Genomic DNA, 23,443 nt, shown 5'->3' with positions numbered 1-23,443 from the left:
AGGTCCAGGTGTGCCTGGAGCTTCAGGAACTAAACATAAAAGGCTTCGAGCGACACAGGTGCTGAAAAATGATCTTTTTTTTCCTAGCCAGGTCCAGCAAAGCAGGCATGGCTGCGTGTGTGTGTATCATTCTGAGACGAGAAAATACACAACAAGCGGTGACATTTTGGCCATTTGTTTGTACTACGTCCACAAATAAAGCCTTTATCATTTCCGCCTAAACAATAAAAATGACCATTTGTGAGTACACGAGTGTAAATAAGCTTAGTTCATGTTCAGGCTGGGCATGCGTATTTATGTCACAATCATATCAACAATAAACAAAGATGTGTTTCTGCTCATAACATTTTCCAACAAATTCCGCTTTCCAACCGCGCAGACTCGGCAGTCGGTTTTGCACTTCAAACTAGTTCTGCGAAAACCGTACTCCAACGAACGCATCTGTTGGAACCACGCATCCTGACAAACAACAACAATGGAGTAGAACAAGAGTCTCCTGTGTATTCTCAGCATGTTGCTGTTGAGAATTTATTCAAGAAGACACTGACAGCTGCAAAAAAATTTTTCCCAATGCAGCACTGTACTGATTGAGTGGTAATACTGCCTTTTCCATAGCAGTGGGCGGAGCTACATCCATTACACTTTCAATACACAACTAAAAACTTGCTTCAACTGGGAGTGGCATTAAACAGAGCAAAGACTATTTTGTTTTTTGCTTAACGGCTGCTGTCATAAATTACATTGCTAACAACGGGCTTAGCATCCATACTGTAGCGCTCTCCTTTCGATAATACTGCCAGGAAAAACATTCCATATTTAACCGTATCGTTGTTGCATAAATGCTGAATCCTAATGCTAACCAGGAAACGAATTAACACTCTACCAGCAAGGCCGCGCATGCCCACTCGCATGCACAAAACCCTAAAACATGTGTAAATGCTGACAAAAACACCCACAGCTCCCCATTGGGTAGAGGTCCATCCAGCGCAGATGTAGCCCTGATTAATTGGGCGCAACACTGGGAAAAGGATCTGGAAACTACCTGGCAATTTCCTGCAGTAGCCCCCCACCTCCTACACACACACACACATATCTCCCCTACAACCCCCCCCCCTCCCGCTCGCGTTTGGATCACGCAAGTCAGCAGGTGGGCTGCGGGGAGGAGTGTCTGCCGTGTGGCGTTGATATTCAGCCTGCGTCCAGCGTGCTGGGCGCCCTACATTGCAGGCGCTCCCTCTGGCAACGCGTTGGCTCATCTCTAAGAGCTGGAAACACTGAGAGACCAAATGGTGCAGGTAGCACACCCACAATGGCGTGGTCAACCCCCCCCCCCCCTCAATAGTCAGGATAGAGATGTTAAAAGTGTTTGTCGCTGGCCCAATCTGCAAAGCGTGTGGCTTATCCGACGGAGAACAGTGAAGCTTTTTAATGAAAGCACAGGAAGGGGGGAAGCAGCTGGTGGCATGTGTTTGAGCCGCAAGGATAAGACCCCGTGCGTCGGGTTCGCCAGCACAACACCACCCCCCCCCCCTCCCTTGCTCGCTCACTTTCCTCATCTCTTCACGCCCCCTTCATCCCTCCCCTTTGGAGAATGTACTCCTTTGTCCGTTCCGCGACCGCCCGTCCTGGAGTCGGGCCTGAGCTTCGGGGGCCTGCTGGGCGGCCAACGTCAGAAACGGAGCAATAGTCAGAAACGGAGCAATAGAACCGAGTTGAGCTGGCCGCCGCCGCCGCCGCCGAGAAGTCCCCAGTGACACCCCACACCCTGAGCCGGGAACGGAAAAAGACAAAACGAATGCAACAGAACAAAACATCAACAACATGGCTAGGCAGGGAGAAGCATGGACAACACAACAAAGAGAAGTGTGAAAGACGATCAACCATACATCCCTCTTCCAGAAAACATTTCAGTTTACAACGCTATGCATTGCTTCCTTTGAAAAATAACTCCATTAAGTCATATTGGATTACTTCCTGGTACATGGACAGACTATTTCCTGGGATCCCAGATTTCTAAGCGCCCTAAATGCTGCCTTAAAACTGATTAAGGTTCTCATCAGAGAAAGTAGATAATAATCCTCAAGACGGATTTTAAGGCCTTTGTCCAGCTCAGGATCATTTTTCAAATTTGCACTTTGTAGGTGATGACAAGATGACTTTTCCAAATCTTTGCGCATGTGGACGGCCCCATGACTGAGTTTGCCTTGGGCCCTCTGTGACTAAATACGTCCCTACCAAAAGCCACAGTGGTATCCAAAAGGGTGGAGCTAAATACGTTGCCTACAGAGTACGGTCACTTTCTGACAACACAAATGGAATGGGAAGCATTCAAATCTTTGGGCACGTCTAGACAGACGGCCGTTCACTTCCATTTACAGCTAAGGACAATTACAATGAAGCTAGCATGCAGGCTTTAAAAATGTGTCAAGACGGAGAAGAACCTCCTTTGCACTACAGCAATACTTTGACTTAACAGGTTGAAGGTATGAGCGTGCGTGGTCATGCAATGACTCAAGCCAAGGAACCAACTTAGATAGTATAAACATCAGCTAAAATACACAAGACAATTTGGACAATACCATCTTATTTGTCTGAAATGCATCCAATAGATCCTGCTACTGATAGCATTGAGAGTGAACGCCTAGCATGATTTTATAGCAAAAATCAATGCTACTCTTGTTAACCTTTTTTATTGACGGTGACCTCTTATTAAACTGACTGTGAGCTGTGATGAGACTTTAAGTTCTTGCGTACAGGGGGGATTGTTCTCAGTAATACAAATTACACTGTCGGCTGCGTAAAGGTGATGTAAGGAAATAATGACTCACTTACAAGAAAAAATGTCATCTGTTCTGACTTCCCGGCAAAGTATTTATGATAACGGGTATTAAAAAAATATAACCAGAAGAGGTTTCTGCCTGTACAAATATAATGTTGAGTTGTGGTTGAAAGTGTGAGGAATGTATTTGTTTAACAGTGTGTTTATTTTGCAGCGAATGAAGTGCCTGTGACTCTAAGTGTTTGTGTCAGTATAAAGGGCACTGGAGTAATTGGGCAATGGGTTCCCAAAATAGGTTAAAATAGTGGTCATGCCATCACTGATGATTCCCCAGCTGAAAATACGTGTTTAAATATTCATCAGTCCCATGTTGCACTAGAGATCCAATTTGGCCTTTTTCATTTCATAAATGTCCACCCGCTTTCAAGTAGTGTCAGCTTGATTAGCATTTGGTTGGCTAGCACGAATTGCTAGTGTTATGATTTAAAACGCAATATGATTGTAGAATAAAAAAGTTAAAGGGCAAATTGTCTAGATGAAAGTCAACATTAAGTGAAAATAAATGTCTTCAAAGTTTGACACACGACAGAGAAGGAATGAGAGGAAGCCATTTTCAACACTTTAGATTGGTAAATAATTTGTAAAATTAAGAAAATAATAATAATAATACCAACAACCATGTGAGTACTGACCATTAAATATATTTTGGTGATAATTTTGGTGAAATATGAAATTTACTTAATTGTGACTCACTTAATTGTGATTGGGGTTTGGACCGGCGCTAGCAATGTGATTTATTTTATTTTTTAAACTGTCGTAGCTTGAGAGCTGGTCGAGAAAGCCATAAAAGTTCATAAAAAAAATTTTTTTTGATTGAATCCAAACAATGAACTAAATAATTGACAAAAAGTGTCAAAGTTCAATAAAAAATACGCACTATTCAGAATGAAAGGTCATTCCAGTGGGAGTTTACGATTCCACAGCAAGGCCTTAACTCAGCCGACTGCTTCTGTTGTTGGATATTCAAATGTTTGATGTCTATACAAGACAACAACAATTATAATTTGTCTGCGTAGTGGACTCTGTGTGTTGACGCCGTGTTTCTGTGAATGGCTTTTGTATGCGTCTCTCCTTAGCGGCCGAGCCCATCAAGGTAATTTATAGTGACTTGAACGCATCTCGTCTTCTCTCTCGCCTCCTTCCGAGGCGGCCTCCTCCCACCCGTGATGAAGCACACTTGGCCAGCACCTCCCAGGCAGCCTCGGCAGTCATGCGCCTTTGTCGTCTATTCCTGGCAACCTCACATGTTTGATTGGTCACACTTCAGTGTGTGTGTGTGTGTGTGTGTGTGTATGTGTGTGTGTGGTAGAGGGGGCTCTGGATGTCCTGTGACTCAGGTGCTGAGGGTGCCCCCTGGAGACAAGGGAAGTCATTACTGGTCCCACATGATGATGACGATGATGATGGACACCCCCCCCCCCCCTCCACACACATGTTTCTTTGGGTTTTTTTGCTTCCTGGAAGAGTATTGAATTGTCCCTCGTGCACATCAGAGCATGGCAGGCAACCGCATCCACCACGCATGGCAACACCGGCCCATCGCCTAGCAACGCACGTCCTCTGCCCCAGGAGGAATTCGGTGGTCTCTGCTGTAGTCACACCATGCATTTCCTGGAGGGAAATCAGCCCCCCCCCACATCTCTCTCGACGCCAGTGCTCTACCTCAGCTACATTCCAGCTGGCTTAGCTGTTTTGGGGAAGGAACCTTTACAAACGTGTGCAAATTTTTAACAAAAGTGAAGTATGCGTGTGTGATGTGGGGGAAGTGGGGGGTGGGGGGGGGCTGAGGAAAAAGTGAACGCCATTCTTAGAAAGGAAAGCATTGGCGGACGTGGCAGTGGAAGTTTGATTTTTAACATTTGATGTGTTTTCCGGCGTCACGGAGGAAATTCACCATGAACTCAAGTGACCTTTTTAAAAATGTCAAGCTCAGAAGTCAGAGCGCACCCCCCCACCAATGAGAAGCCTTTAACGAGCCTTTGTGTGAGAGCAGTACGTCATTGCCATCGCCTCTGCGTGCAACTGCGTGTTTGTTCCTTGTCCGCTTTCCTCGCCCGCGAACGCCTGTTCTCACAGTATTCCCATGACTCTTCGCCGCAAAGCCCCCCGCCCGCCCGCCCGCCCGCCTTCCCCCCCTCAGGGCCCAGACTTCACCAAAAGGCTGCGTTGGCGAGCGGCAAGCTGCTTTAGCCCACCTTCCTCACATCTGAGAACCTCTGTGAAATCCTAATCCCCAGAGCAGGGTGAAGCGCGGGCCCAGCTTGCCTGACCTCTCTGGTTGCCATGGATACAGCGCACTATAAATAAAACAGAGGGGCTTTTTTTTCAAGCAGTTTGGCAGGGCTGCGTGGCCTGCGCGCTGGTGGGGTTTATTTTCTCTCTCCCTCGCTTTCTCTGCCGCTCTCGTTTCCTATCGCTCCATTCTCCTTCTACACTTCCTTTCACTTGTACTCTGCATCACTGTGTCTTTGCTTTCCCCGCCTCCTTATCTGCGTCCATTCAAGGCTTCAAGTCAGCATCTCAAACTATAACACCTGCCTGCTGACTCCATATCCTGTAGGCCTAACCGTTTAGCACTCAATACAAGTGACCTGACGAGTTGTTGTTTGGCAGATTTTTTTGCTCTAACTTGTGAGCGTAATTCAACTCTGCAGGGAACTCAACTCAGGTTACAATAAAGAGCAGTTTCTTGAAAAAAAAAAAAAAGGGGGGGTCCAAGTTGAAGGTGATTGTCAAACTAAACATAAAACAAAGTAAAACAACTAAGCCGCTAGCTTCATGCTAATACAAGTGGCAGCAGGGGAAATAATTTGGTCACGGCCGTGGGAGGTTGATGGGAGCAGGAGGCGTGTATGGGGGGGGGGGAGCTTTGAAGGGTGTTGGGAGGTTTGACCGTCTCGCTGCCGCGCAAACATGCTTGACACTTCATTCCTTTCCAGTTAATGCGGAGCCGAGTGCAGGATGTTAACCCTCCGCCTGTCTTTTGATGGGCCGCACCCGCTGCTCGCACCACTTCCTGCTTTTCCAGCTGTTTACGGCAGAAGGAGACAGCGTGGTCCCAAAAAAAAAACGAGTCGGTCACCGAGTTGAAATGCAAATGCTGGCCTATCATAGCGATCCCAAGCAACTCTAACTGGCCAACGAGCTGATCCATTTTGACCCCGAATCTGTTTGTACAATTATTCAAATAGGGGTTTTTACAACCTCTATTAAGCCAAAGATCATACAGTCCGCCTCTGAAGGAATTGACTTTGCCATTCCAATACTTTTGGATGGGACTGTGTTTGAAATCAGAATGATTCAATTGCTGTACCAGACTTATCCGGCTTAATTCACCTCTTAATACTACCACGAGCATGTTGCAATTATAAAAACAATCCATTCTATACATACAACAGCACACAACTGTGCCACATATATCATCTGGAGCAGTTTAAAATCAATATTTATCTAATTACACGACAAAAACAATAACCAAACATTTTATACTGACGAGAGATGATGATTCAGAAATATATGAATGCGTTTGGATCGATTCCAGAAAGGCGTTTTGCCAGTTGAATTTCGCTTCAACAGGTTTTGCTTTGACCAACCAATCAGAGGATGGAATAACGCTGATGTTGCATTGTTTGGAATCCATTTGGTTAAAGAAATGATCCAATTAGCACTAGCGCTTGTGAAGGCCATGGGCCTTTAAATTCGATTGACATGGCAAAATTGTCACTACGAAGCTCCGCCCCTGCGTGAACTTAAATGACATTATTTGCATGTGATTTACATACATGTTTCAGGTGTGCCTAATTTTCTGAATGTTAAGGGCAGCTACCTTAGCCGAGTTTCACAATGTGACTGTCAGCGTGATTTGAAAATGCGGCCGTCACATGCCAGACTTGAGGCCTAAGCCACATTTTCTCTATGAGCGACACGACACCCTGGCACCCGGGAAGATTTCATAACGTTGCCGGGGAGACGGAAGTCACATGAGAGGACCGACCCTGGCGTCGGGGCGCCTTGCGCTGGGGCGACATTCTCGAGGATTAGAGTCACGATGCTGCGTAAATGTAAGACGCCGCCCTTGGCAAAAGACAAATACAGTTAAAGTTAATGGGGCCAGGATGCGGATGGAGCCTCGTAGGAAAGTCGGGGCGGTACGTCTTGCATTAGTATGTGCAAGCGTGGGCGCACTGCGAATGTGTGCATTGACGCGGCCCTGGTGAGCATGGAGTTAATGCGGGCGGGGCTGTGGCAGTCCTCCTGCCCCTCAGCCAGATTAATCATGCAGGAGAGACACAGCAGGGCCCCCGTTCGTTCCGCCTCGGGGTGAAGCTGTGCCCGCATGCTCTCCGTATCACATGGCCCTTGCCCCCAGGGGCGGGGCGGAGGGGGCGGGGGGGTTATTGACGGTGTGCTGGAACGCCACAGCAAGCAGCGAGGCTTTTATTTCTTTTCACCATGCTTGCTTTTTTTTTATTCCTGCTCTCATCCCTCGCTTTCTTCTCTTCCCTTCATTCGCCCATCTGTGAGCGTGAAGGGAAAAAAATGGAGAAGCAGACGTTAGTCTCCTGTGCAAGGAGACAACAACAGCGTCTCTTTTTTTTTTTTTTAATCTCCCTCCGGAGGGCCCTGACGACAGCAACGGCCTGGCTCGGTGTGCGATGAAGAGGGCTAGTGTGTCGGGGTGGAGGGGAGGGCTGCTGAGGGACGGGCCACAGATATCTCCTGGAAACAAGTCCACGACGTCTCCGCACGTCAGAGAACAGCCACGGCCATTGTTTGGCTTTTTCGGGGCGACAGACGCGGCGGCTCGGTTACTTGAGTACTTTTCCAATAGTGCTGCCTGACTGTGGAGGAACATGACGTGTGCTGCTGGAAAATGAGGCGTACTATTATTCAATGTCAATTAGGGATGGACATTTGACTACGTTTCCTTAATGGGGAAGATGAAAGCTCAATAAATCAATTGTTCAAAATTTAACGGTGCGACATGGTGAGTAAGTGGTTTGCACATTGGTCTTACAGTTGCAAGGTCCTGAGTTGAATCTCAGCTTTGACCATGCTGTGTAGGGTTATTCTCTCTAAATTGGGAAAAATCAGGCAGTTCTCTCCGTTCTAGATTTTGGGTGCACTGAAACCACGCCACGCTCAGCTGTCAACTGTCAGTCAAATACCAAGAAAATGTTATTATGCCCACACAAATGCTTGAGCTACAAAGAAAATATTATCTTGAAGTCTTTAGTGATTGGAATATTTCCAATTAGGTTATTGCCGGGCTTTTCCATGCTGCAACAATGAGGCACTCTAAAGAGGCCACATCAACATGCATCATCATCATTTTTTTAATTTTTTTATTCCATGTAAGCGTCTTTGGGTTATTGAAAAGCGCTATATAAATTGAATGTATTATTATTATTATCATGTTGGACTATCTTTTAATCTCGCTCTCTCACTTATATGCACACACTCGCAGCTGACAACGAGGCGCTCTACAGTGGCAACAAATTCACAAAAATACAGCTAATGCAAACAAAGCGTGACGCATGCTATATTCCCAAATGAGTTTTAGCCCCCCAGAAAAACATTTTCACGCTAATGAATAACCTCTTCAATGTGATTTCCACAATTCGGGATGCAAAGGTTGACGCATTTTGCAAGATTCATATGAAGTCAAGGCCACTCAATTCAACTGCAGGCATGGGTACTTACATACGTCATGGGCGGGGGCATTAATTTGCTAACATTAGTAGGTAGTATGATTAGCACACATTTCCAAGTAAGAGCACAGCTTTAACAAAGCATAAAGGCATGAATGTGTAAACCCAATTACATTTTACACTTGTCATGTACAAGCATCCAGGTCATTGCGTATGAGTTCAGAGAAGCGTTGTGCTATGACATAATATTCATACATACGTGCATAAATTAATAATGCCCAGATGTCACGGCTACAATTGGTTTTGAGTAGGAAGGTATGACATCAGAGAACTCAGACTGGATGTTTTGTTGCAAGTCAATCACAAATAACTAAATATTCACACTCATATTTACACCTGTGATGAATTTAGTGAGTTTTGTTTTTGGAATGTGGGAGGGATCCAAAGTTCCTGGAGAAAACCCACGCAAGCATGTGGAGAATATGCAAACTCCACACAGGAAATTCTGAACCTCTCAACAATTAGAATGCAGATGTGAACTGCTAACTATTGTGCACGCATTTTAATACATTGTGTGTATGTGTGTGTTATTACACACACAATGTATCAAAATCCTGAAAATATCTATATGGAGTAATTTTTCAAGTCACATTGGACTTTTTAACTCACTTAGCTCAAATGAAAGACTTGCCGTTCCTAAATGTAATTTTGTGATTTTTGAGAGAGTCATTTTTTGTTTTATCAGTTTGACCTCTAAAGCTTGCGCAATACACATTTTAGTATAGGTTCTAATAAATAGCATTGACGTTTTAAAAAGTCACAAATATTACTAAATATATCGCTAAATATACATTATATAATTAAATAAAAATAATTGATAAAGATAGTTTAAATTTTCTAAATTTTAAATCTTTTTATTGCCACAGAGTCAACCACACAAGCTTGACATCCAATATGCCTCGTGTTAACAAAAAAGTCCATTAGATATCCCTATAAACAATATATATATAATAAAAAAAATAAACTAAAAAAAGACCCTGTACAAATGTTAATTATAGTACTGGAACATAACACTGAGCAGAGTTGGATCATTTGGCAACGACCATCAAACCTGCCAGGGTTTGATCTAATAAGAAGGTATTAAGAATTTTTGGCACTGTCATTGGTCCTCAACAGGCTTCACTGAGGCAGGGAGTCATGTGACACGCCGTACTAACTTTGAGTGAGGAGACTCCATTAAAGCAAGGATCCCTCTGTACCTTATTCCACCTCGCGGAAGAAAAAGAATAGCACACATGAAAAGTATATCACAACACAATGTGACTCGAGCGCACGTTCAAGCGTTTCCATTTTTTTTTGTGCTTTGGTTGTGCTGGCAAAGTAACAAAGGTCTCCATTGGTTGAGTTGTCCTTCCACTGACTACTCCACATGCTCTCATCCTGTCCAATGTGGCTTATCTTGAGATTCTCTGGGCCAGCATCGGGATTACCTGACAGAAGAAGAGGTGGCTACGCGCAAGTGGCTGGGCTTGGTCGGAAGAGGGGGCTTGATGGTGCGGGGGGCGGCCTGCGGGGAGGTGGAACCGCTATCCACGCTGAAGGTTTTCATCAATTGCGCCACCCGGCCCTGTCCACCGCTGGGCGTGGTGCTCCCTGATGAGGAGATCACTTTCACTGAGGATGCCCTGCTATGTGCTTCCGATGCAGCGACACCTGAAAAACACAAGACATTTTGTTTTCAAAGAGCAGCGAATATTTGTATTACAACCACCAATACAGAGACTGCACATCACAAGAATAACTTTTGGCTGGATGGAGGGATGCTAATGTTATTTTCCTACACTTTAGGCAGCCCAGATCACCTCCGGGAGTACGATGGCGCCAAAACAAGGTGAAAAGAAGCTGAAATAATATGTTTAAGGAAAAGCAGACAAAAACGCAGACGGCACACGATTGTTATTAAAGCTCAAATTCTTTCGCCAACTCTTTTCTATCATTTCCTCTTTCCTAATACTGCACGCATGCATCTTTCTTCACTCCACTCTTGTTTTTTTGTTTTTCTTTTTGCCTTTCCGCCTCCCTTTATCCCACTCTGGCTGAGCAGAGGTCATCCTCCATAAAAGTGCAGCGGGGACACAGCTGGCCGTAGTTTGTGTGCGTGCGTGCGTGCGCTCGTTGAGGTAGTGTGTTGGCGAGAGGGTGTAATTGAGGGAGGAATGGAAGGAACAGGCGAAAGAGAGGGGAGGAGGGAGGCAATGGAGAGCAGACAGACGCTGCTCAGACACCAGAAGGCTTGAGGAGCCACATATTTTTAGCGTCATCCCCGGGGGACGAAGATATGTGAGAGAGCGAGCGAGCGAGCAAGCGTGCACGAGCAGCCTCCACGCACACAAAATAGAGCGACAAGCAAGCGTCTCCTTCGGTAGGGGATTTGAAGAGACACATTCTCACGCCACACAACAACAACGCCGAGCCAAGCCTCACGCAGGCGGACGGGCGGGCGCACCCACCCCCCCACCTTCCCCCGTCAATTCGCTCAGGCGTGCCACCGATCTCCACGCGCACACACGCCAAAACCGCGTTCCTCAGGCCTGTGCTTTGAAAAATGAACACATGAAAGTAGGTTGCGTTATTGTTCGTTGTTCACGCTTCACCTTCGTTGCTTTGCGCCCCCCCCCCCTCACCGCTGACCTCTGACCCCACCCCCCAGTTCCTGTGTTAATGTCCTCTCGCCGCGTGGGCCTGCCCCTGATTGTCTCGTTGTGTTGTGCAGTCACCACGGAAACCTTGGGCAGGCTCCAGCAATTGAGGCTGACACACATTCAGGCACGCACCGAGCGCACAAGGCGGACGCACGCGCGGATATGCACGTACACACACACGCACGCACGCACGCACACACACACACACACACACACACACACACACACACACACACACACACACACACACACACACACACACACACACACACACACACACACACACTGAGTGGCGGTCAGAGTGTGTTTTCTGTGCTCGGAGCCTTGGCGCAGGTCTGAGTGGAATACTTAATAAACACCGAGGCAGACAGCAAGAGGGAGTTTGTGTTTTTTAGCGTCAAGTAAGGTGACAAAATAATTAAATCGCACCCAGTATGCACCATTCTTGAATGCAGTCAACAAATAACACAAGCAGCGTCGACATTTTTAAGAACAAGTCTTAAACAAACCCAAATATCGGTTTCAAACCAGCGAAGATTGATGACTAAATCTCCAAATTAGATCTCTTACTCCTTTGTACGCCGGGGACAAGGGGACGGCGGTGAGTGGGTGAGGGTGGGCGTGCGTGCTGGAGGCGTTGGGCTACAGCGCCACTGACCAGACTGGCGCTGAAATTAAAGACCAATCTATCTCTTTAAAGACCCCTCGTCCAGAGAGCGAGCGGGAGCGAGGCAGAGAGGAAGGAGGTGGGGGAGGCAGAAGTGGGGCAGAGGGCAGAATTCCCGAGCAGCACGTCTGTGGACAGAAGGGCAGGGTGTGTGTGTGTGAGTGTGTATGTGTGTGCACGCCACTGGGGCCCCTGTCACTTATCAGCACGGGGCTGAGCGTCGCCCAGGGCTAGAGTCGGGAAGCGGCGCAGGAATGTGCGTCCTTCCCTCTGAAGGTGAGGAGAGAAGAGAGGAAAGCCGACCCCGCTGATAGAGAGCGAGAGGGGGGGGGGTTATAAACACCAATGCACACGCACGCACATACATGTACGATACAAAGATTAGCTGCTACAGATGCCCTGCATCCTCAAAATTGATTATTTTAGGCAAACATTAACACATGGCTAATTGTTGAACATAACACGGTGTGGAGACGTCAGTGCGACAGCGATAATTGCTTTCCACGCGAAAGCACAAACACACAGCATTCTGGGTGTTAAAACTTCATATTGTGGTTGCGGGGAACCAAAAGACTGAGGAAAAAAAGTCAGTGATGTTGACTAATCTAAGAATCAGCTCAACTGGGCAACAAAACACATGTTCCAATATGTGAGTGGATTCAAATCACATCTTCTGGTGTCAAATAAAGGAAAGTGTTTGAATACTTTTGCAGCAAAAAAAAGAAAATTGTGTCATCGAGTTTATTCTGTCCCTGTGGTCGGTCGCTACAAGTGTTATTTGTTTGTCCCTGGCGTCTTTTGACACTCGTGGCTCACGTGACAGGTCACACTTCCTGCTCGGAGGAAACAGGAACGGTTGTCACGACCCGCATGCAAACACAAACAGCTGAGACATTGAGCGTTGTCGGCCACCTCTTCCCCTTGGAACGAGCTTCCTGTCATTGTCAAGGACAGGCTTCTCGTTCAGTATTCCCTGTCCGGAGTGGAGACGTTCATCCGGCTCTGTGTCGCACGCGTGTCTACCACCTCCAGTCGGCAGCTGTTCTTCTAAGCTCCTCTAAATATGCGTCCAGATAATTTTTTTGGACTGTCATGATTCTTTTTATGTCAGGAGTTGTTTTTAGTTCTGTAAATATTTGTTAACTCCATTTCATAAATACGGAATTTGTTTTTGTAAATATCATTCTCCCAGGAATTATTTGAACACTTGAAAAGCCACTGCGTTATGAATAGCAGACATCTCTGTCTGAGCCTTTCAGCCATTCCACTGTGTCTGCTGTCCAGAGAAGTTCAGGGGGAAATAAATAACATGAACGTGATGCAGGATGAATATTCCTCCAGCAGAGGGATGTAGTAATAGAAACACAAACTGGACTTTTTTAGCTACAGTATCATTATCTTCCACTGGATGGTGCTAATTTCAAACTGACCGTCAGAATGGTTTTCAAATTGTTTGCCTTTTTACTGCTGTTCATCGAGTTTGTCAAAAGGAGCTATCGGTCCACCTTGACTTAATTACCAGTCCATCACAGGTCACAAATAAACGTCAAACTTATCTATGGACAGTTAAGAGCCTTTCATCACACTATTTACTGCTATTTATGAATTCTTGTTTTTATTGGGGCAATGGGAGAAATGCAAGGATGTCAATTCTTCTCACAGCCACTGGGGGGAATACATGCACGGGATCGAAGGACCGCTATTATGCTCCTCAATTCACTTTGTTCAGTTGAGTGCCATCTCTCAACATTCGCTCACAAATCCCACCGCAATTACAATTTCTCGTAGTGAATCTAAACGTGCACAGCCATGACAACACCCACCCCGAAAAAAGCGTGCTCGGAAATATCACAAATCACAAGTCCTATTCGCTTTTTCTCCCTCCAGGCGGGTCCGGATTGACTTGCCACTCCATAAAGATTCCGGGAGGCTGAGGTACTATTTGGCCGGCACATTAGCTGGAAAAAAAAAAATCGGAAATAAATCCTTCTCTAGCTGCATTACGGCAAACCTTTGCGCAGGCGGCTCCTGCTCTACACCTCCGGTCGAAACCATGGTGTTGTTGCGGTGTTACGTTGTGAACGCAAGCTCACTTTTCATCCGCTTGTCCGATTAGAAATGGATTAAAACGCCACTGTGGCAGACATGTTGATAAATGTGTGTATTATATTTTTAAGTATTTTTGTCATCATAAATATTCAACATTTAGTCAATTTAAGAACTACATGTTAGCTAAATATAAAAAAATATACTTGTTATAATTTAACTTAGCAAAATACGCACTTTATTAATCCAAGAGTCATCATTTTTCTTTACATAATTGCAAAGAATTGGATATTTGAGCAGAAACCTAACGATACCCACAGGCATATATTCTTTATCCTCTTTAAAAAAATGACCAATACTACTATCACATACGGTAGTGGTGAAATTCGTCTTTGCGTCTGCTTGACTGTATAAACCGTTTACATTCTATGTAATTATTGTAGTCAATTAGTATGAGTTTACATTTTCAGTCTTTTCAGTGGGAAAAGATCACTTGAGATGCAACTGGACTCTGCCCACCTAATATTATGATTGAACGTCTGGCGGGTCGCGGTTCATTGTAAGGTCTTGAGAACCCCTCCTGTGCTCACAATCTTAACCCCGGGTGCCCTTTCCCATGATGCAATGCTCACTCACCTTTGACATGCCGCGACTCCTGATTCGAGTCCCGTGAAGCCGCCGTCATCTCGGATGGCGCCGCGCTGGCTTGCCTCAGATTTGCGATCTCGGGTCTCGCGTTGACGGGTCCCGGCGCCACGTTTGCGTTGGCCGGCCTCACAATGACTGCGTTGGTTCTCCTGGGAAGCCTGGGCTTCTCTTCCTGCAGAGGGGAAAAAGATCAGAAAAAATTTGGTGGAGGATGACAAGTGTTGACAGCTAATTCACGTACAGTTGAATCACTGTCACTGCGAGGACTCATCAAATTGCCCTTCTCGCCAATAATGAGCGCACACAGACGGTAAGGACACAAACAGTTGGATGACCACTGATTAAGGCTTTAATTATGTGTGGGAAGAAAATTGTGAGCCGACTTGGATATCAAGCGGGCGCGCTCATCTTTCGATCATCTTGTGGCAATTTAATCAACAATTTTTCTCCCTCGCCTTTTAATCAGATGGACAAATATGCAGAAGCCACTGCAACTATAAACCCACTTTTGGTTTTTATGCATGTAACATGGCCAAATGAGTTGACAATAAATAACAAAATAAGAACTGCTGCACTTCATGCGTCATCAAAATTAAAAGGCGCTAACACAATTAGTTTTTTTTTTTTTAAGCTTTATGACGCAGCGGCAGTGAACCTAATTTTACACTTGGGTGATATTTAAGCGATCAATTTTCTTTCCGGAGGCCTCCAAAAGACCAAGTAGGTTTACTAAATATTTGAAAGCCTGTTAAAATGTTACTTAAATATCTCCTTCATTATTCACCGAGGTCATACGAGGACAAAGTTTTGTCATTCGGGATAAGAAAAAAAAAAAGTAAGTTGAACAATGAATTTGAGGTTTGCCAAACTCTTGTCTCCTTCAGTGCCCATAATAAATGCATCAGCACGGGTTGAGGAACAAATGAGAGGGTTTGCTTCTGTGGTTAGAAAAAGAAAAAACTCCTGTTCCGACTCGCCCCAAAAACCTCTGGGGATGTTTCCGCAATCCCATCCATCTGTGAGTGACGAGTCCCTCTAATTCCCTGATCAAGTTCATCAACCATCTGTTCTTGGGCGGCCCAAATATCCCGTCTCGCCACTTCTCCTTCAGCTTCTCCTGCCTGTGTGTGTCTATGTGTGTATCGATGTGTGTGTCACCTGCTCACATTTGCATGCAACATTAAAAAGTGAGGTAGGGCAAAAGTCAAGCTCCCCGAGCTTGGGCTTGCAGTTGAGTTCAACTCCTCCAAAAGCAGAAAGCTATGAAGGGCTCTTGGCAGAGCTCAATGCATGAAAAGAGGAATGCTGTGGGAAAGGTGGTATGCAAAAGGGCCAATGGCTTAACCACAGTTTCTCAGACCCCATTAAAGTCTTTTTAAAATCAATTCCCTGCATAGATAACAAATGGTCATAAACATTTCGATCTTAAGAGCTTTAAACTGTGTGCATTTATCACCGAGTACCTTGAGTGCAGTTGTGGACGCTGACGCTGATGAATGCTCACTCACTGACACCTGTGGGTGCAACAAAGACATTACATGAGGGTTGGCAATGACGCAATCCAAGCACTGGACTCACAATGACATCAGGTCAATTCGCCAACTCACCGCCAGGGGGTGTAAAGTGCTCGTCTCCTCACATTTGGCCTAATAGGAGGGGAAAAAAAAAAAAAAAAACTCCATTTAGGTGTGGGCACTTCAAATGACCTCTTAAATCCACCACTATCATGTCACAAAATAATAATTACAATATATAAACATTATAACTACATATTGCATAAAGGACAAACGGAGGCAATTTCCGTATTTAAGAAATACAATTAATTACTAAAGCAAGAAAAGGTTTCTCGCATCAACTCTGCCACTATCGAAGTTTACAATAAGCATTATGTTATAATTGTTATTAAAAATTTTCAAATAAAATGCATCATACTCACCAGAGATGCTTATTATTTATAAGACAAAATTCATCCTCTTTTGTTAGCTGTGTTGGGTTGTCAAAGAGCTAGTCAAAAGGTGAGTGGCAAATAAATCCTTTTACGAGTCACAATGTCCAGTTTTTCTTGAAAAGTTCACCTTGACGCCTTCGTGAAGGCAAAAGGCGTTGAAAACGAAACTGCCATTTTAAAGGTGTTTGAAGGTTTTGGACAAATTACATTTACATGGTAACACAAACCAGCCGAACTTAGGTTGGAAAAGAAATAGCCCGTGAAGGCTAAGGTGTAAACTGAAATGTATATAATAGACTTTAGGACATAAATCAATACAATTCTATTCTGATTAGGCCAGCAGAAAAGCTTTCAAAGGCCTTGACTGCATGCCCAAGATAAATGAACATGTAATAGGACACTTACACAAAAGAGAACCAATACCAACACAAACGCAACTCCAAAATCAGCAGCTTTACAAAAAGCACAAACTAAATTTTCACCGGGCCATGAACCGTCTTTTTTTACCATGTATTTGTGGCCGGGCTAAATTGCTGCTTCACAAGAACCCATTATGTCACAGAGATAAAAATGGCATGCAGGACTTTTTGCAGTGGGGGATGTTAGTTTTGAAAAACGAATCTGATTGGAGCCGATGCGATTTTTCACTGTCAACATTAAGTTTTGAGCAGTGACGACGGAACATATTTGTGCTTATCTTCAGTTTGATTCAGACGGAATTTATTTTCAGGGTGAGAGCACCCAAGAAGACTTTTTTTTTTTTTTGCTTCTCTCACAGCCACAATTATTTAGTCCTTTACATACCTTCAAATTCAAGGAAATTCCAGGTTGTGTTCGAGAAGGAAGGTTTTCTCTCTCAGTCGTGATGTCTGCATTTATTCTGGTCTTTAACATGTTTTCATTGCTGTAACAGATACATTTGACAACTGAGCTTAAATCTTGCCTAGAGTCAAATATAAATACCCCCTCGAGACATTGTATATAAGTATCTTACACTGTGTTGTTCTGTGGACAGGGGGCTTTCTTTTCTCCCAATCCTGAGCAGATGAATTTGGAACTCAACTCGTCCATTTCCCCAATCACGATGACGGCCACATCTCCGTCGCGACCCAGCAGCCAGCTGACATTCTTGCTGTTGGCTGTGAGGAAATAAGACAACATTTGAGTAAACAGACATAGCCCCTCGCATAAAACGGCAAGAACTGTCATGCACGGTACGGAAATAATGGAATCTTTCATGATGGGAATAAAACATCACTCATTCCTGACTCCCACTCATTTTGATTTCAAAACTTCAATAGACATTAAGAGGTGCACTTCCTTTTAGCTGTCAAACAATCGTGCAGTTGGGTGCTGACGTAAGCGCCCTCAGCAACGTGAGCGGTGAAGCGTTTGACGCAGGTATGACAGCGTAAGTGTTGGCTGGCTTCAAATTACTCCGTCATGGTGAACTTGTTTTGCCAGCTTACCCCATGGAACACATTCCAGCTGGCCATACGGGGTAGCACTATGAAAACACAATCGTCAGAACAAAGCTTGACAAACAAGACACATACTAGACTGACAGCTGCAATGCATCTTATTCATAGACGCTGCATGGGAAATTTGAGCCCTTGCTGGAAATGACAAAAATGGCTGCCTTGGTTATGAAAGCTTAGCATTTTGTTTTTGACTTCAGTCTTTCAGAGAAGACACTTTGTGGCAATGTGACCTGTTCTGATTATGGTAAATTACTTGCAGAGTCCCACAGGCATCAGTACTCATCCCTTTAATGTTCAGTATCTACCGTATTTTCCAACTATAAGGCGCACCTTTAATGAATGGTCCATTTTAAAACTTTGTCCTTATATAACGCGCTCCATTAATGCATCATGCCAGATTTTTGATCCAAATCAAATGATTCTCCATTTTATCTTTTTTGTTTCAACTTCAGACGCAACAAATTACTTGATAATCACAAAATAATGATCCATAGTCTTTTTGATTCATGATTCATAGTCTTCAGCGGGCCACTTATGATTGATTTCATGACACAATGCTTCGTGCCAGTTTAAATTTAGGAATTTGGTCCATATATGAGTCGCACAAGACTATAAGGCGCACTGTCGGCTTTTGAGAAAATTTTAGGTTTATAGGTTCGCCTTACAGTCCGGAAAATACGGTAAATGTGGTTGCTTAGATATTATCTCTGTACTGGCCACCTTGCAATCCACATATAATCCTAATTTGTCCGTTTTGAAATGGGTTCCTTCCGAGCCCCCTGCAGCAAGTTGCCAAGTGACTTAAAGAATGTGAACACCTAGTGGCAAAGCCAAAGTGCAAGACACAAAAAAAGAAATCCATACACTTCTTGGTTGCAAAGAGTGCACACGAGCTCATTTTACAGTTGTGAAGTTAAAAACTATGCACATGACTATCTGCTGATTGTGCGGTTAAGTAAATTACTGTTGCATGAGAAATTGAAAGTAAAAAAAAAAAAAAAAAGTTGATCACATAGTACACAAAGTACAATCTTTTCTTTTTTTAATTTGATTGTGGATCGTTTAGCAAGCACACAAAAAGGGAAACATGGCCTGCTTGTCTCACTGTAGTTCACAAGTCCCATGACCAGAATAGCCTAAAGCCAGCATGAAACTTTTGCTTCCCCATGCGCATGTAGATGAAGCCGAGCTTCCCTCGCAAGTCTAAGCAGAATTCGGTCTTTTGTGTTTCAAACACATACTTTTCCTGTCTACTTCCTGTTTTGCCCCCCTGCTGATTGTTTCAAGGATTGGCTCACTTCCTGCGTTACTCGCGAGAGATGAACCATCTACCATTTTCACCATTAAGCGTAGAGTAGGACTTCATGATACCAGCTTAGAGTCTTCATCCAGCGTGCTGCGAGCAACATCGCTCATTAAAGACAGACAGAAAGCTCTGTCCGCTTCCTCACTGCACCCAGGCTGATAAATAGGAAGTGCTTTGTTATAAGCCCCAAAGAGACAGCTCACATTACAGTTTATGCACCCGTTTAACATTTGATCTAAATGCAAGCTCTTCTACATTGTTGGTCATGACCAAGCGTCATCCCACCACATTTTCTCCTCAGCAGAAAAAAAAAAATGCAGATAGGTGAGATTTTGCAGTGTGTCAAACCAGTTTGAGAGCAAGTCAGGGAGCCTCGTGAGTTTTCCCCTGCTTCCTCCACATTGCATTCACGTATAGAAAACAATTACAAGTGACTACATCTGCTATGCTTGTGGGACTTTTTGCAGTCTTATTTCTTTTCCCGTCATCATTTTCCATCGCATATGATTTCTCAATGTGCCGCTCGGTACAACAGAACTACTGTTGAAAAAGAAGAAGAAAAAAAAAGCCCATCACATTGAATTTTCTTGTAAACAGAATCCACAGAGACTCATTTCAAACATTCATGTTACAAATCCCAATGGGAAGTAAAACAAGAGGTGTACCAAATATTTCACATTTTCCCAGATAATATTACAGTTTGATAAAAGGCAGCAGGATTATGTGATTTCTTTTTACCAATCAATGAATAAAAATAATCGCGTAAATCCTGAAAAGGACTGTTTTGATCATCATAGAAGGAACACACTACAAAAGACAAAGCCAATGTTGTTGGGAAGTTTCGCTTGATGTGACATAACATTACCATTTATTATTTATATTTAGGACCGAACAAGTGTTGATTTTCTGTAGATCCTGCATAGCCAAACGACTAATCGAACCAATTTATTGCCATGTTTCTAGCAATGAAGCCATTTCTGTCCTTCAAACCACATTCCGCCTTTTTCTTTGTTTTGACGAACAGAAAAGATGATCAAGAGAGAAGAAAAGAAATCCTGTGCTTGCTTGGCGTCCTTGGCTAATGGACGAAATAGTTTGAGCTGATTAGTAATGGAAAAGAGTCTGTCTTTGACAGTGAATAATGTTGAAGCTCCAGTAAGTATTAAGCCTTAACCCACTTAACGGTACTGCAAAGTATAAACGAGCATAAACAGGGTCTTCTCGCCAATGAGTCAACTTTCCTACATGTTTGACAGGGCTCACGAACATTTAATACGAAGCAGCTGGAGTTTGTCAAGCCCGAGTTAAGTTTGTCTGGGGGAGAAACTTTAAACTGGCCGAATGGAATCGGGATAAACAGCGTGCCTGAGTTGGCAAACAGCTGTCGAGATGACAGCGAGCGAACATGAGCTCAATGCATGCAACGTGTCATGGCCAATGCATAGGTTGTGTACCACCGCAGGTCTCGGACTACTCGAGTAGCTGGTTGAAAACTCTTTTAGATTTAAACAACAAAAAGATTTTCTTTCAGTTTGCTTTAAACGAATACTGTTTTTGAATACATAATATCTGCATTGGCTCAATTGTTGAGTTTTCTCTGACCTTTTTTGGGCTTTGTCCTCTCTCCTTCTCGCTCCAGTTTCTCCTCACGCTCTTTCCATCGCCGCACCTGCTCCTCGCGCATCTTCAGGAACAGCGTCTTTTTCTGGTCCTCGTTGAGCGCCTCCAGTACATCGGGGTCGATGTACATGTCTTTTAGAATCTGCTGCAGCATTGTGGCGGTAGCGTTGGCAGCTTCGACAGAGGGTCGACGTTGGAGTTGCACCTGGTTTAGGAGGTGCAGGGAGGTAGTTTCTCCTTCCAGAGGTGCCTTTATAGTTTCATGCTCTTAAAATATCTTGATGTGCCAAAATCCTGAGGGATGGTCATCTGGATGAACTTTACTCAAGGCAAGCGATCATCCTCACTTTGTCATTTAAAGAAGACAGCATAAGCTCGCTTTTATTTCTGGATAGTTTCTTCCACACCATGAGACATCAATTTTCTGTCATTATCGGAACATCTGCAAAAAAAACCAGACAAGACTTCGTGACGTCAAATTCTTGTCACTAACTGGAGTTTAAATCAAAACTGACAGACTCAGCCCAGAATGGGAGGAGACTCTTTAGGAATGGAACTGCTTCTGTCATCAACAAAAAAACTCCCTTCTTCCCTTAACCGGGCTCCATTCGCACCGAAGGTTCCGCAAGAAACTACTTTTTCGAATCAGGTTTTGGCTTGAAAAAAGTGGAAGGAGCAAGTCATTTACTCCTTGCAAAGGCATTGAATGGGATCAGTCCACCCCCCCCAAAATCACAGCAACTGCAAGGAAGCAAACAATGGCTACCACCCCGGCAACAACACACTTTGTGGGAAAGGAAGCCTGTCTGAAGACAGAGAACCGGCGGAGCCCAGAGGGTGTCGAGTAAATCAGGTTTGTGTGCACACATGCAAACCCAGGAAAGGAGAACAAGAAAGCAGGAAGGAACAGACAAAAAGAGGCGCTCAGCTAGAGTTTGTTGAGGTACTCACAGGAGGATGTAGACAGCTGCTCCACAGTAAGAGTATGCTAAGTAAGCTGAGAGTCAAGAGAGCCTCCTTGTCTTTGTGTATGACTGCTGATGACATCACAGCATTCCATGATGTCCGTCCCTCCCTCCTTCCTTGTAACCGCCTCTCTCTCTCTTTCTCTCTCTCAATTGTCTTATTTTTCTCAGTCTGTCTCAGTTGTCTTAATTGCTCATTGGCACATCAGTCATTGACGTCACGCTATTAAAGTAAAACCCATGCAATTATGGAAAACACCAAACCTTAATGCAATGGATATTAGTGTTAACAATAGCTTTAAAATGTATTTATAATAATGCAAAAGCTAAATAATAATGCAGTATTTAAGGGGCTCTAACGTCATGGCTGCGGTCTCGAATGTCCGGAAACAGCTATTTTGGTCCCTTTCTAACTGACTTTCATGGTTTTATGTATAAGAGTGTGTAGACATTGGTGCACAACGGCACAAACAAATGTAATATGGATAAAATTAATAATTGAATAAACATCGGCAATCCGGCATGGGATTGTTTTGACTTACTTCCGCATCGGCTCGTACGAGTGAAATAACGGTGGCCCTAAAGAGGCAAAAGGGGCAACAAATTTGACAAGTTGGCATTTTATTTACGGTTTATTGTTAGGAGATCACGGGTGAGCTGGAGCTTTTCTCAGATGACTTTAAGCGAGAAGTGGGATACACCCTGGACTAGTCACCAGCCATTCACATGTCACTTAAATATCACACACAACCAACCATTCTCACGCAACACGTACTTAACAATACCCATTTAATCTAATGTGCAAATTTTTGGAACTGAGAGGAAAGCCATGAAAAACGCGCAAGCACGTGAAAGACTCCATAAGATATATCAAAGCCAAAATTCTGAACGTCCAAGCCACTAAACTGCGAGCAAGTTGAGCAAACAATTCGACCACCTTGCTTGTGCAAATCAAAATGGCACTCGACGAATTCGTGATTAAACTCACCTCGAAGAGTAACTCACCAACATCTTGGTGAATGCAATATTTGCGTGTTATAAGAGATGTTCGACACCACCATATTAGGCGATGTTGTGCAATACAGTACTTCCAATCACGTTACTTGATTGGGTCGCTTCTTTGTCGCGCAACTTTTCTTGTCCGTCATTTATAAACAAACAGCGCGCCCTAGCGGCCAACGTGAGGAAAGTCGATTTGGATTACGTCACCTTAAAAGACAAAGCATGCTGCTGAACAGATCTCAGGAGCAAAGACGTGGAGAATTTTGATAGAGCATTTTCTTTCATTCGAATGTTATTGTAAAAATAATTTGCTAATGCCCATGGAAAATCAGTTGAGTCACAATATTTTTGTCGAATTAATCTTCTAGCTCATTGGCAAAGTTGGTATTAGAAATTTAGCATAACTGAAATCACCTCAAGAGCATCTTATATTGGTGCAATATTTTTCCCTCTTCATGCCACTATTAACTTCCTTGAAGGGAAATGTAAATGATATTTGAGTGGTGTGTGCAACTCCAGTTTTAATTGAAGCATAGACCGTAAAATTCTTTGTGCTAGTTTACAATTT

General features: G+C 44.1%; 1 protein-coding gene across 2 annotated transcripts; it reads right to left on the bottom strand.

Moving 5' to 3' along the window:
• Positions 1 to 9,377: 9,377 nt before the first annotated feature.
• zgc:100829 (uncharacterized protein LOC445149 homolog) lies at positions 9,378 to 23,013 on the bottom strand. 2 transcript variants are annotated; one of them, XM_061299365.1, is made up of 8 exons: positions 22,862 to 23,013; positions 20,891 to 21,350; positions 17,496 to 17,640; positions 17,306 to 17,405; positions 16,161 to 16,199; positions 16,017 to 16,067; positions 14,542 to 14,725; positions 9,378 to 10,203 (listed from the first exon to the last, which is right to left on the bottom strand). In XM_061299365.1, exons 2-8 carry the CDS (start codon positions 21,060 to 21,062, stop codon positions 9,977 to 9,979), a joined length of 918 nt encoding a protein of 305 aa, XP_061155349.1. In that variant the 5' UTR covers positions 21,063 to 21,350; positions 22,862 to 23,013; the 3' UTR covers positions 9,378 to 9,976. The 2 variants fall into 2 exon arrangements, with proteins under 2 accessions (XP_061155349.1, XP_061155348.1); XM_061299364.1 differs by lacking the exon at positions 22,862 to 23,013 and adding an exon at positions 21,860 to 22,019.
• Positions 23,014 to 23,443: the final 430 nt, after the last annotated feature.

The sequence above is a fragment of the Syngnathus typhle genome, linkage group LG15 (genome assembly GCF_033458585.1).
Source record: "Syngnathus typhle isolate RoL2023-S1 ecotype Sweden linkage group LG15, RoL_Styp_1.0, whole genome shotgun sequence".
NCBI classification, from domain to species: Eukaryota; Metazoa; Chordata; class Actinopteri; order Syngnathiformes; family Syngnathidae; genus Syngnathus; species Syngnathus typhle.
Note: the sequence above shows the minus strand (reverse complement) of the source record. Positions and strands in the feature narration are given on the sequence as shown.

Bases quoted from the DNA above. Each gene is read 5' to 3' on its own strand.
- zgc:100829 (XM_061299365.1), bottom strand. From the start codon at position 21,062: ATGCTGCAGCAGATTCTAAAAGACATGTACATCGACCCCGATGTACTG. The intron at 17,641-20,890 runs GTCAGAGAAAAC...ATTTCCTCACAG, and splicing joins GAGGACAAAGCCCAAAAAAG to CCAACAGCAAGAATGTCAGC. The intron at 17,406-17,495 runs GTAAGATACTTA...TATCTGTTACAG, and splicing joins TGTCCACAGAACAACACAGT to CAATGAAAACATGTTAAAGA.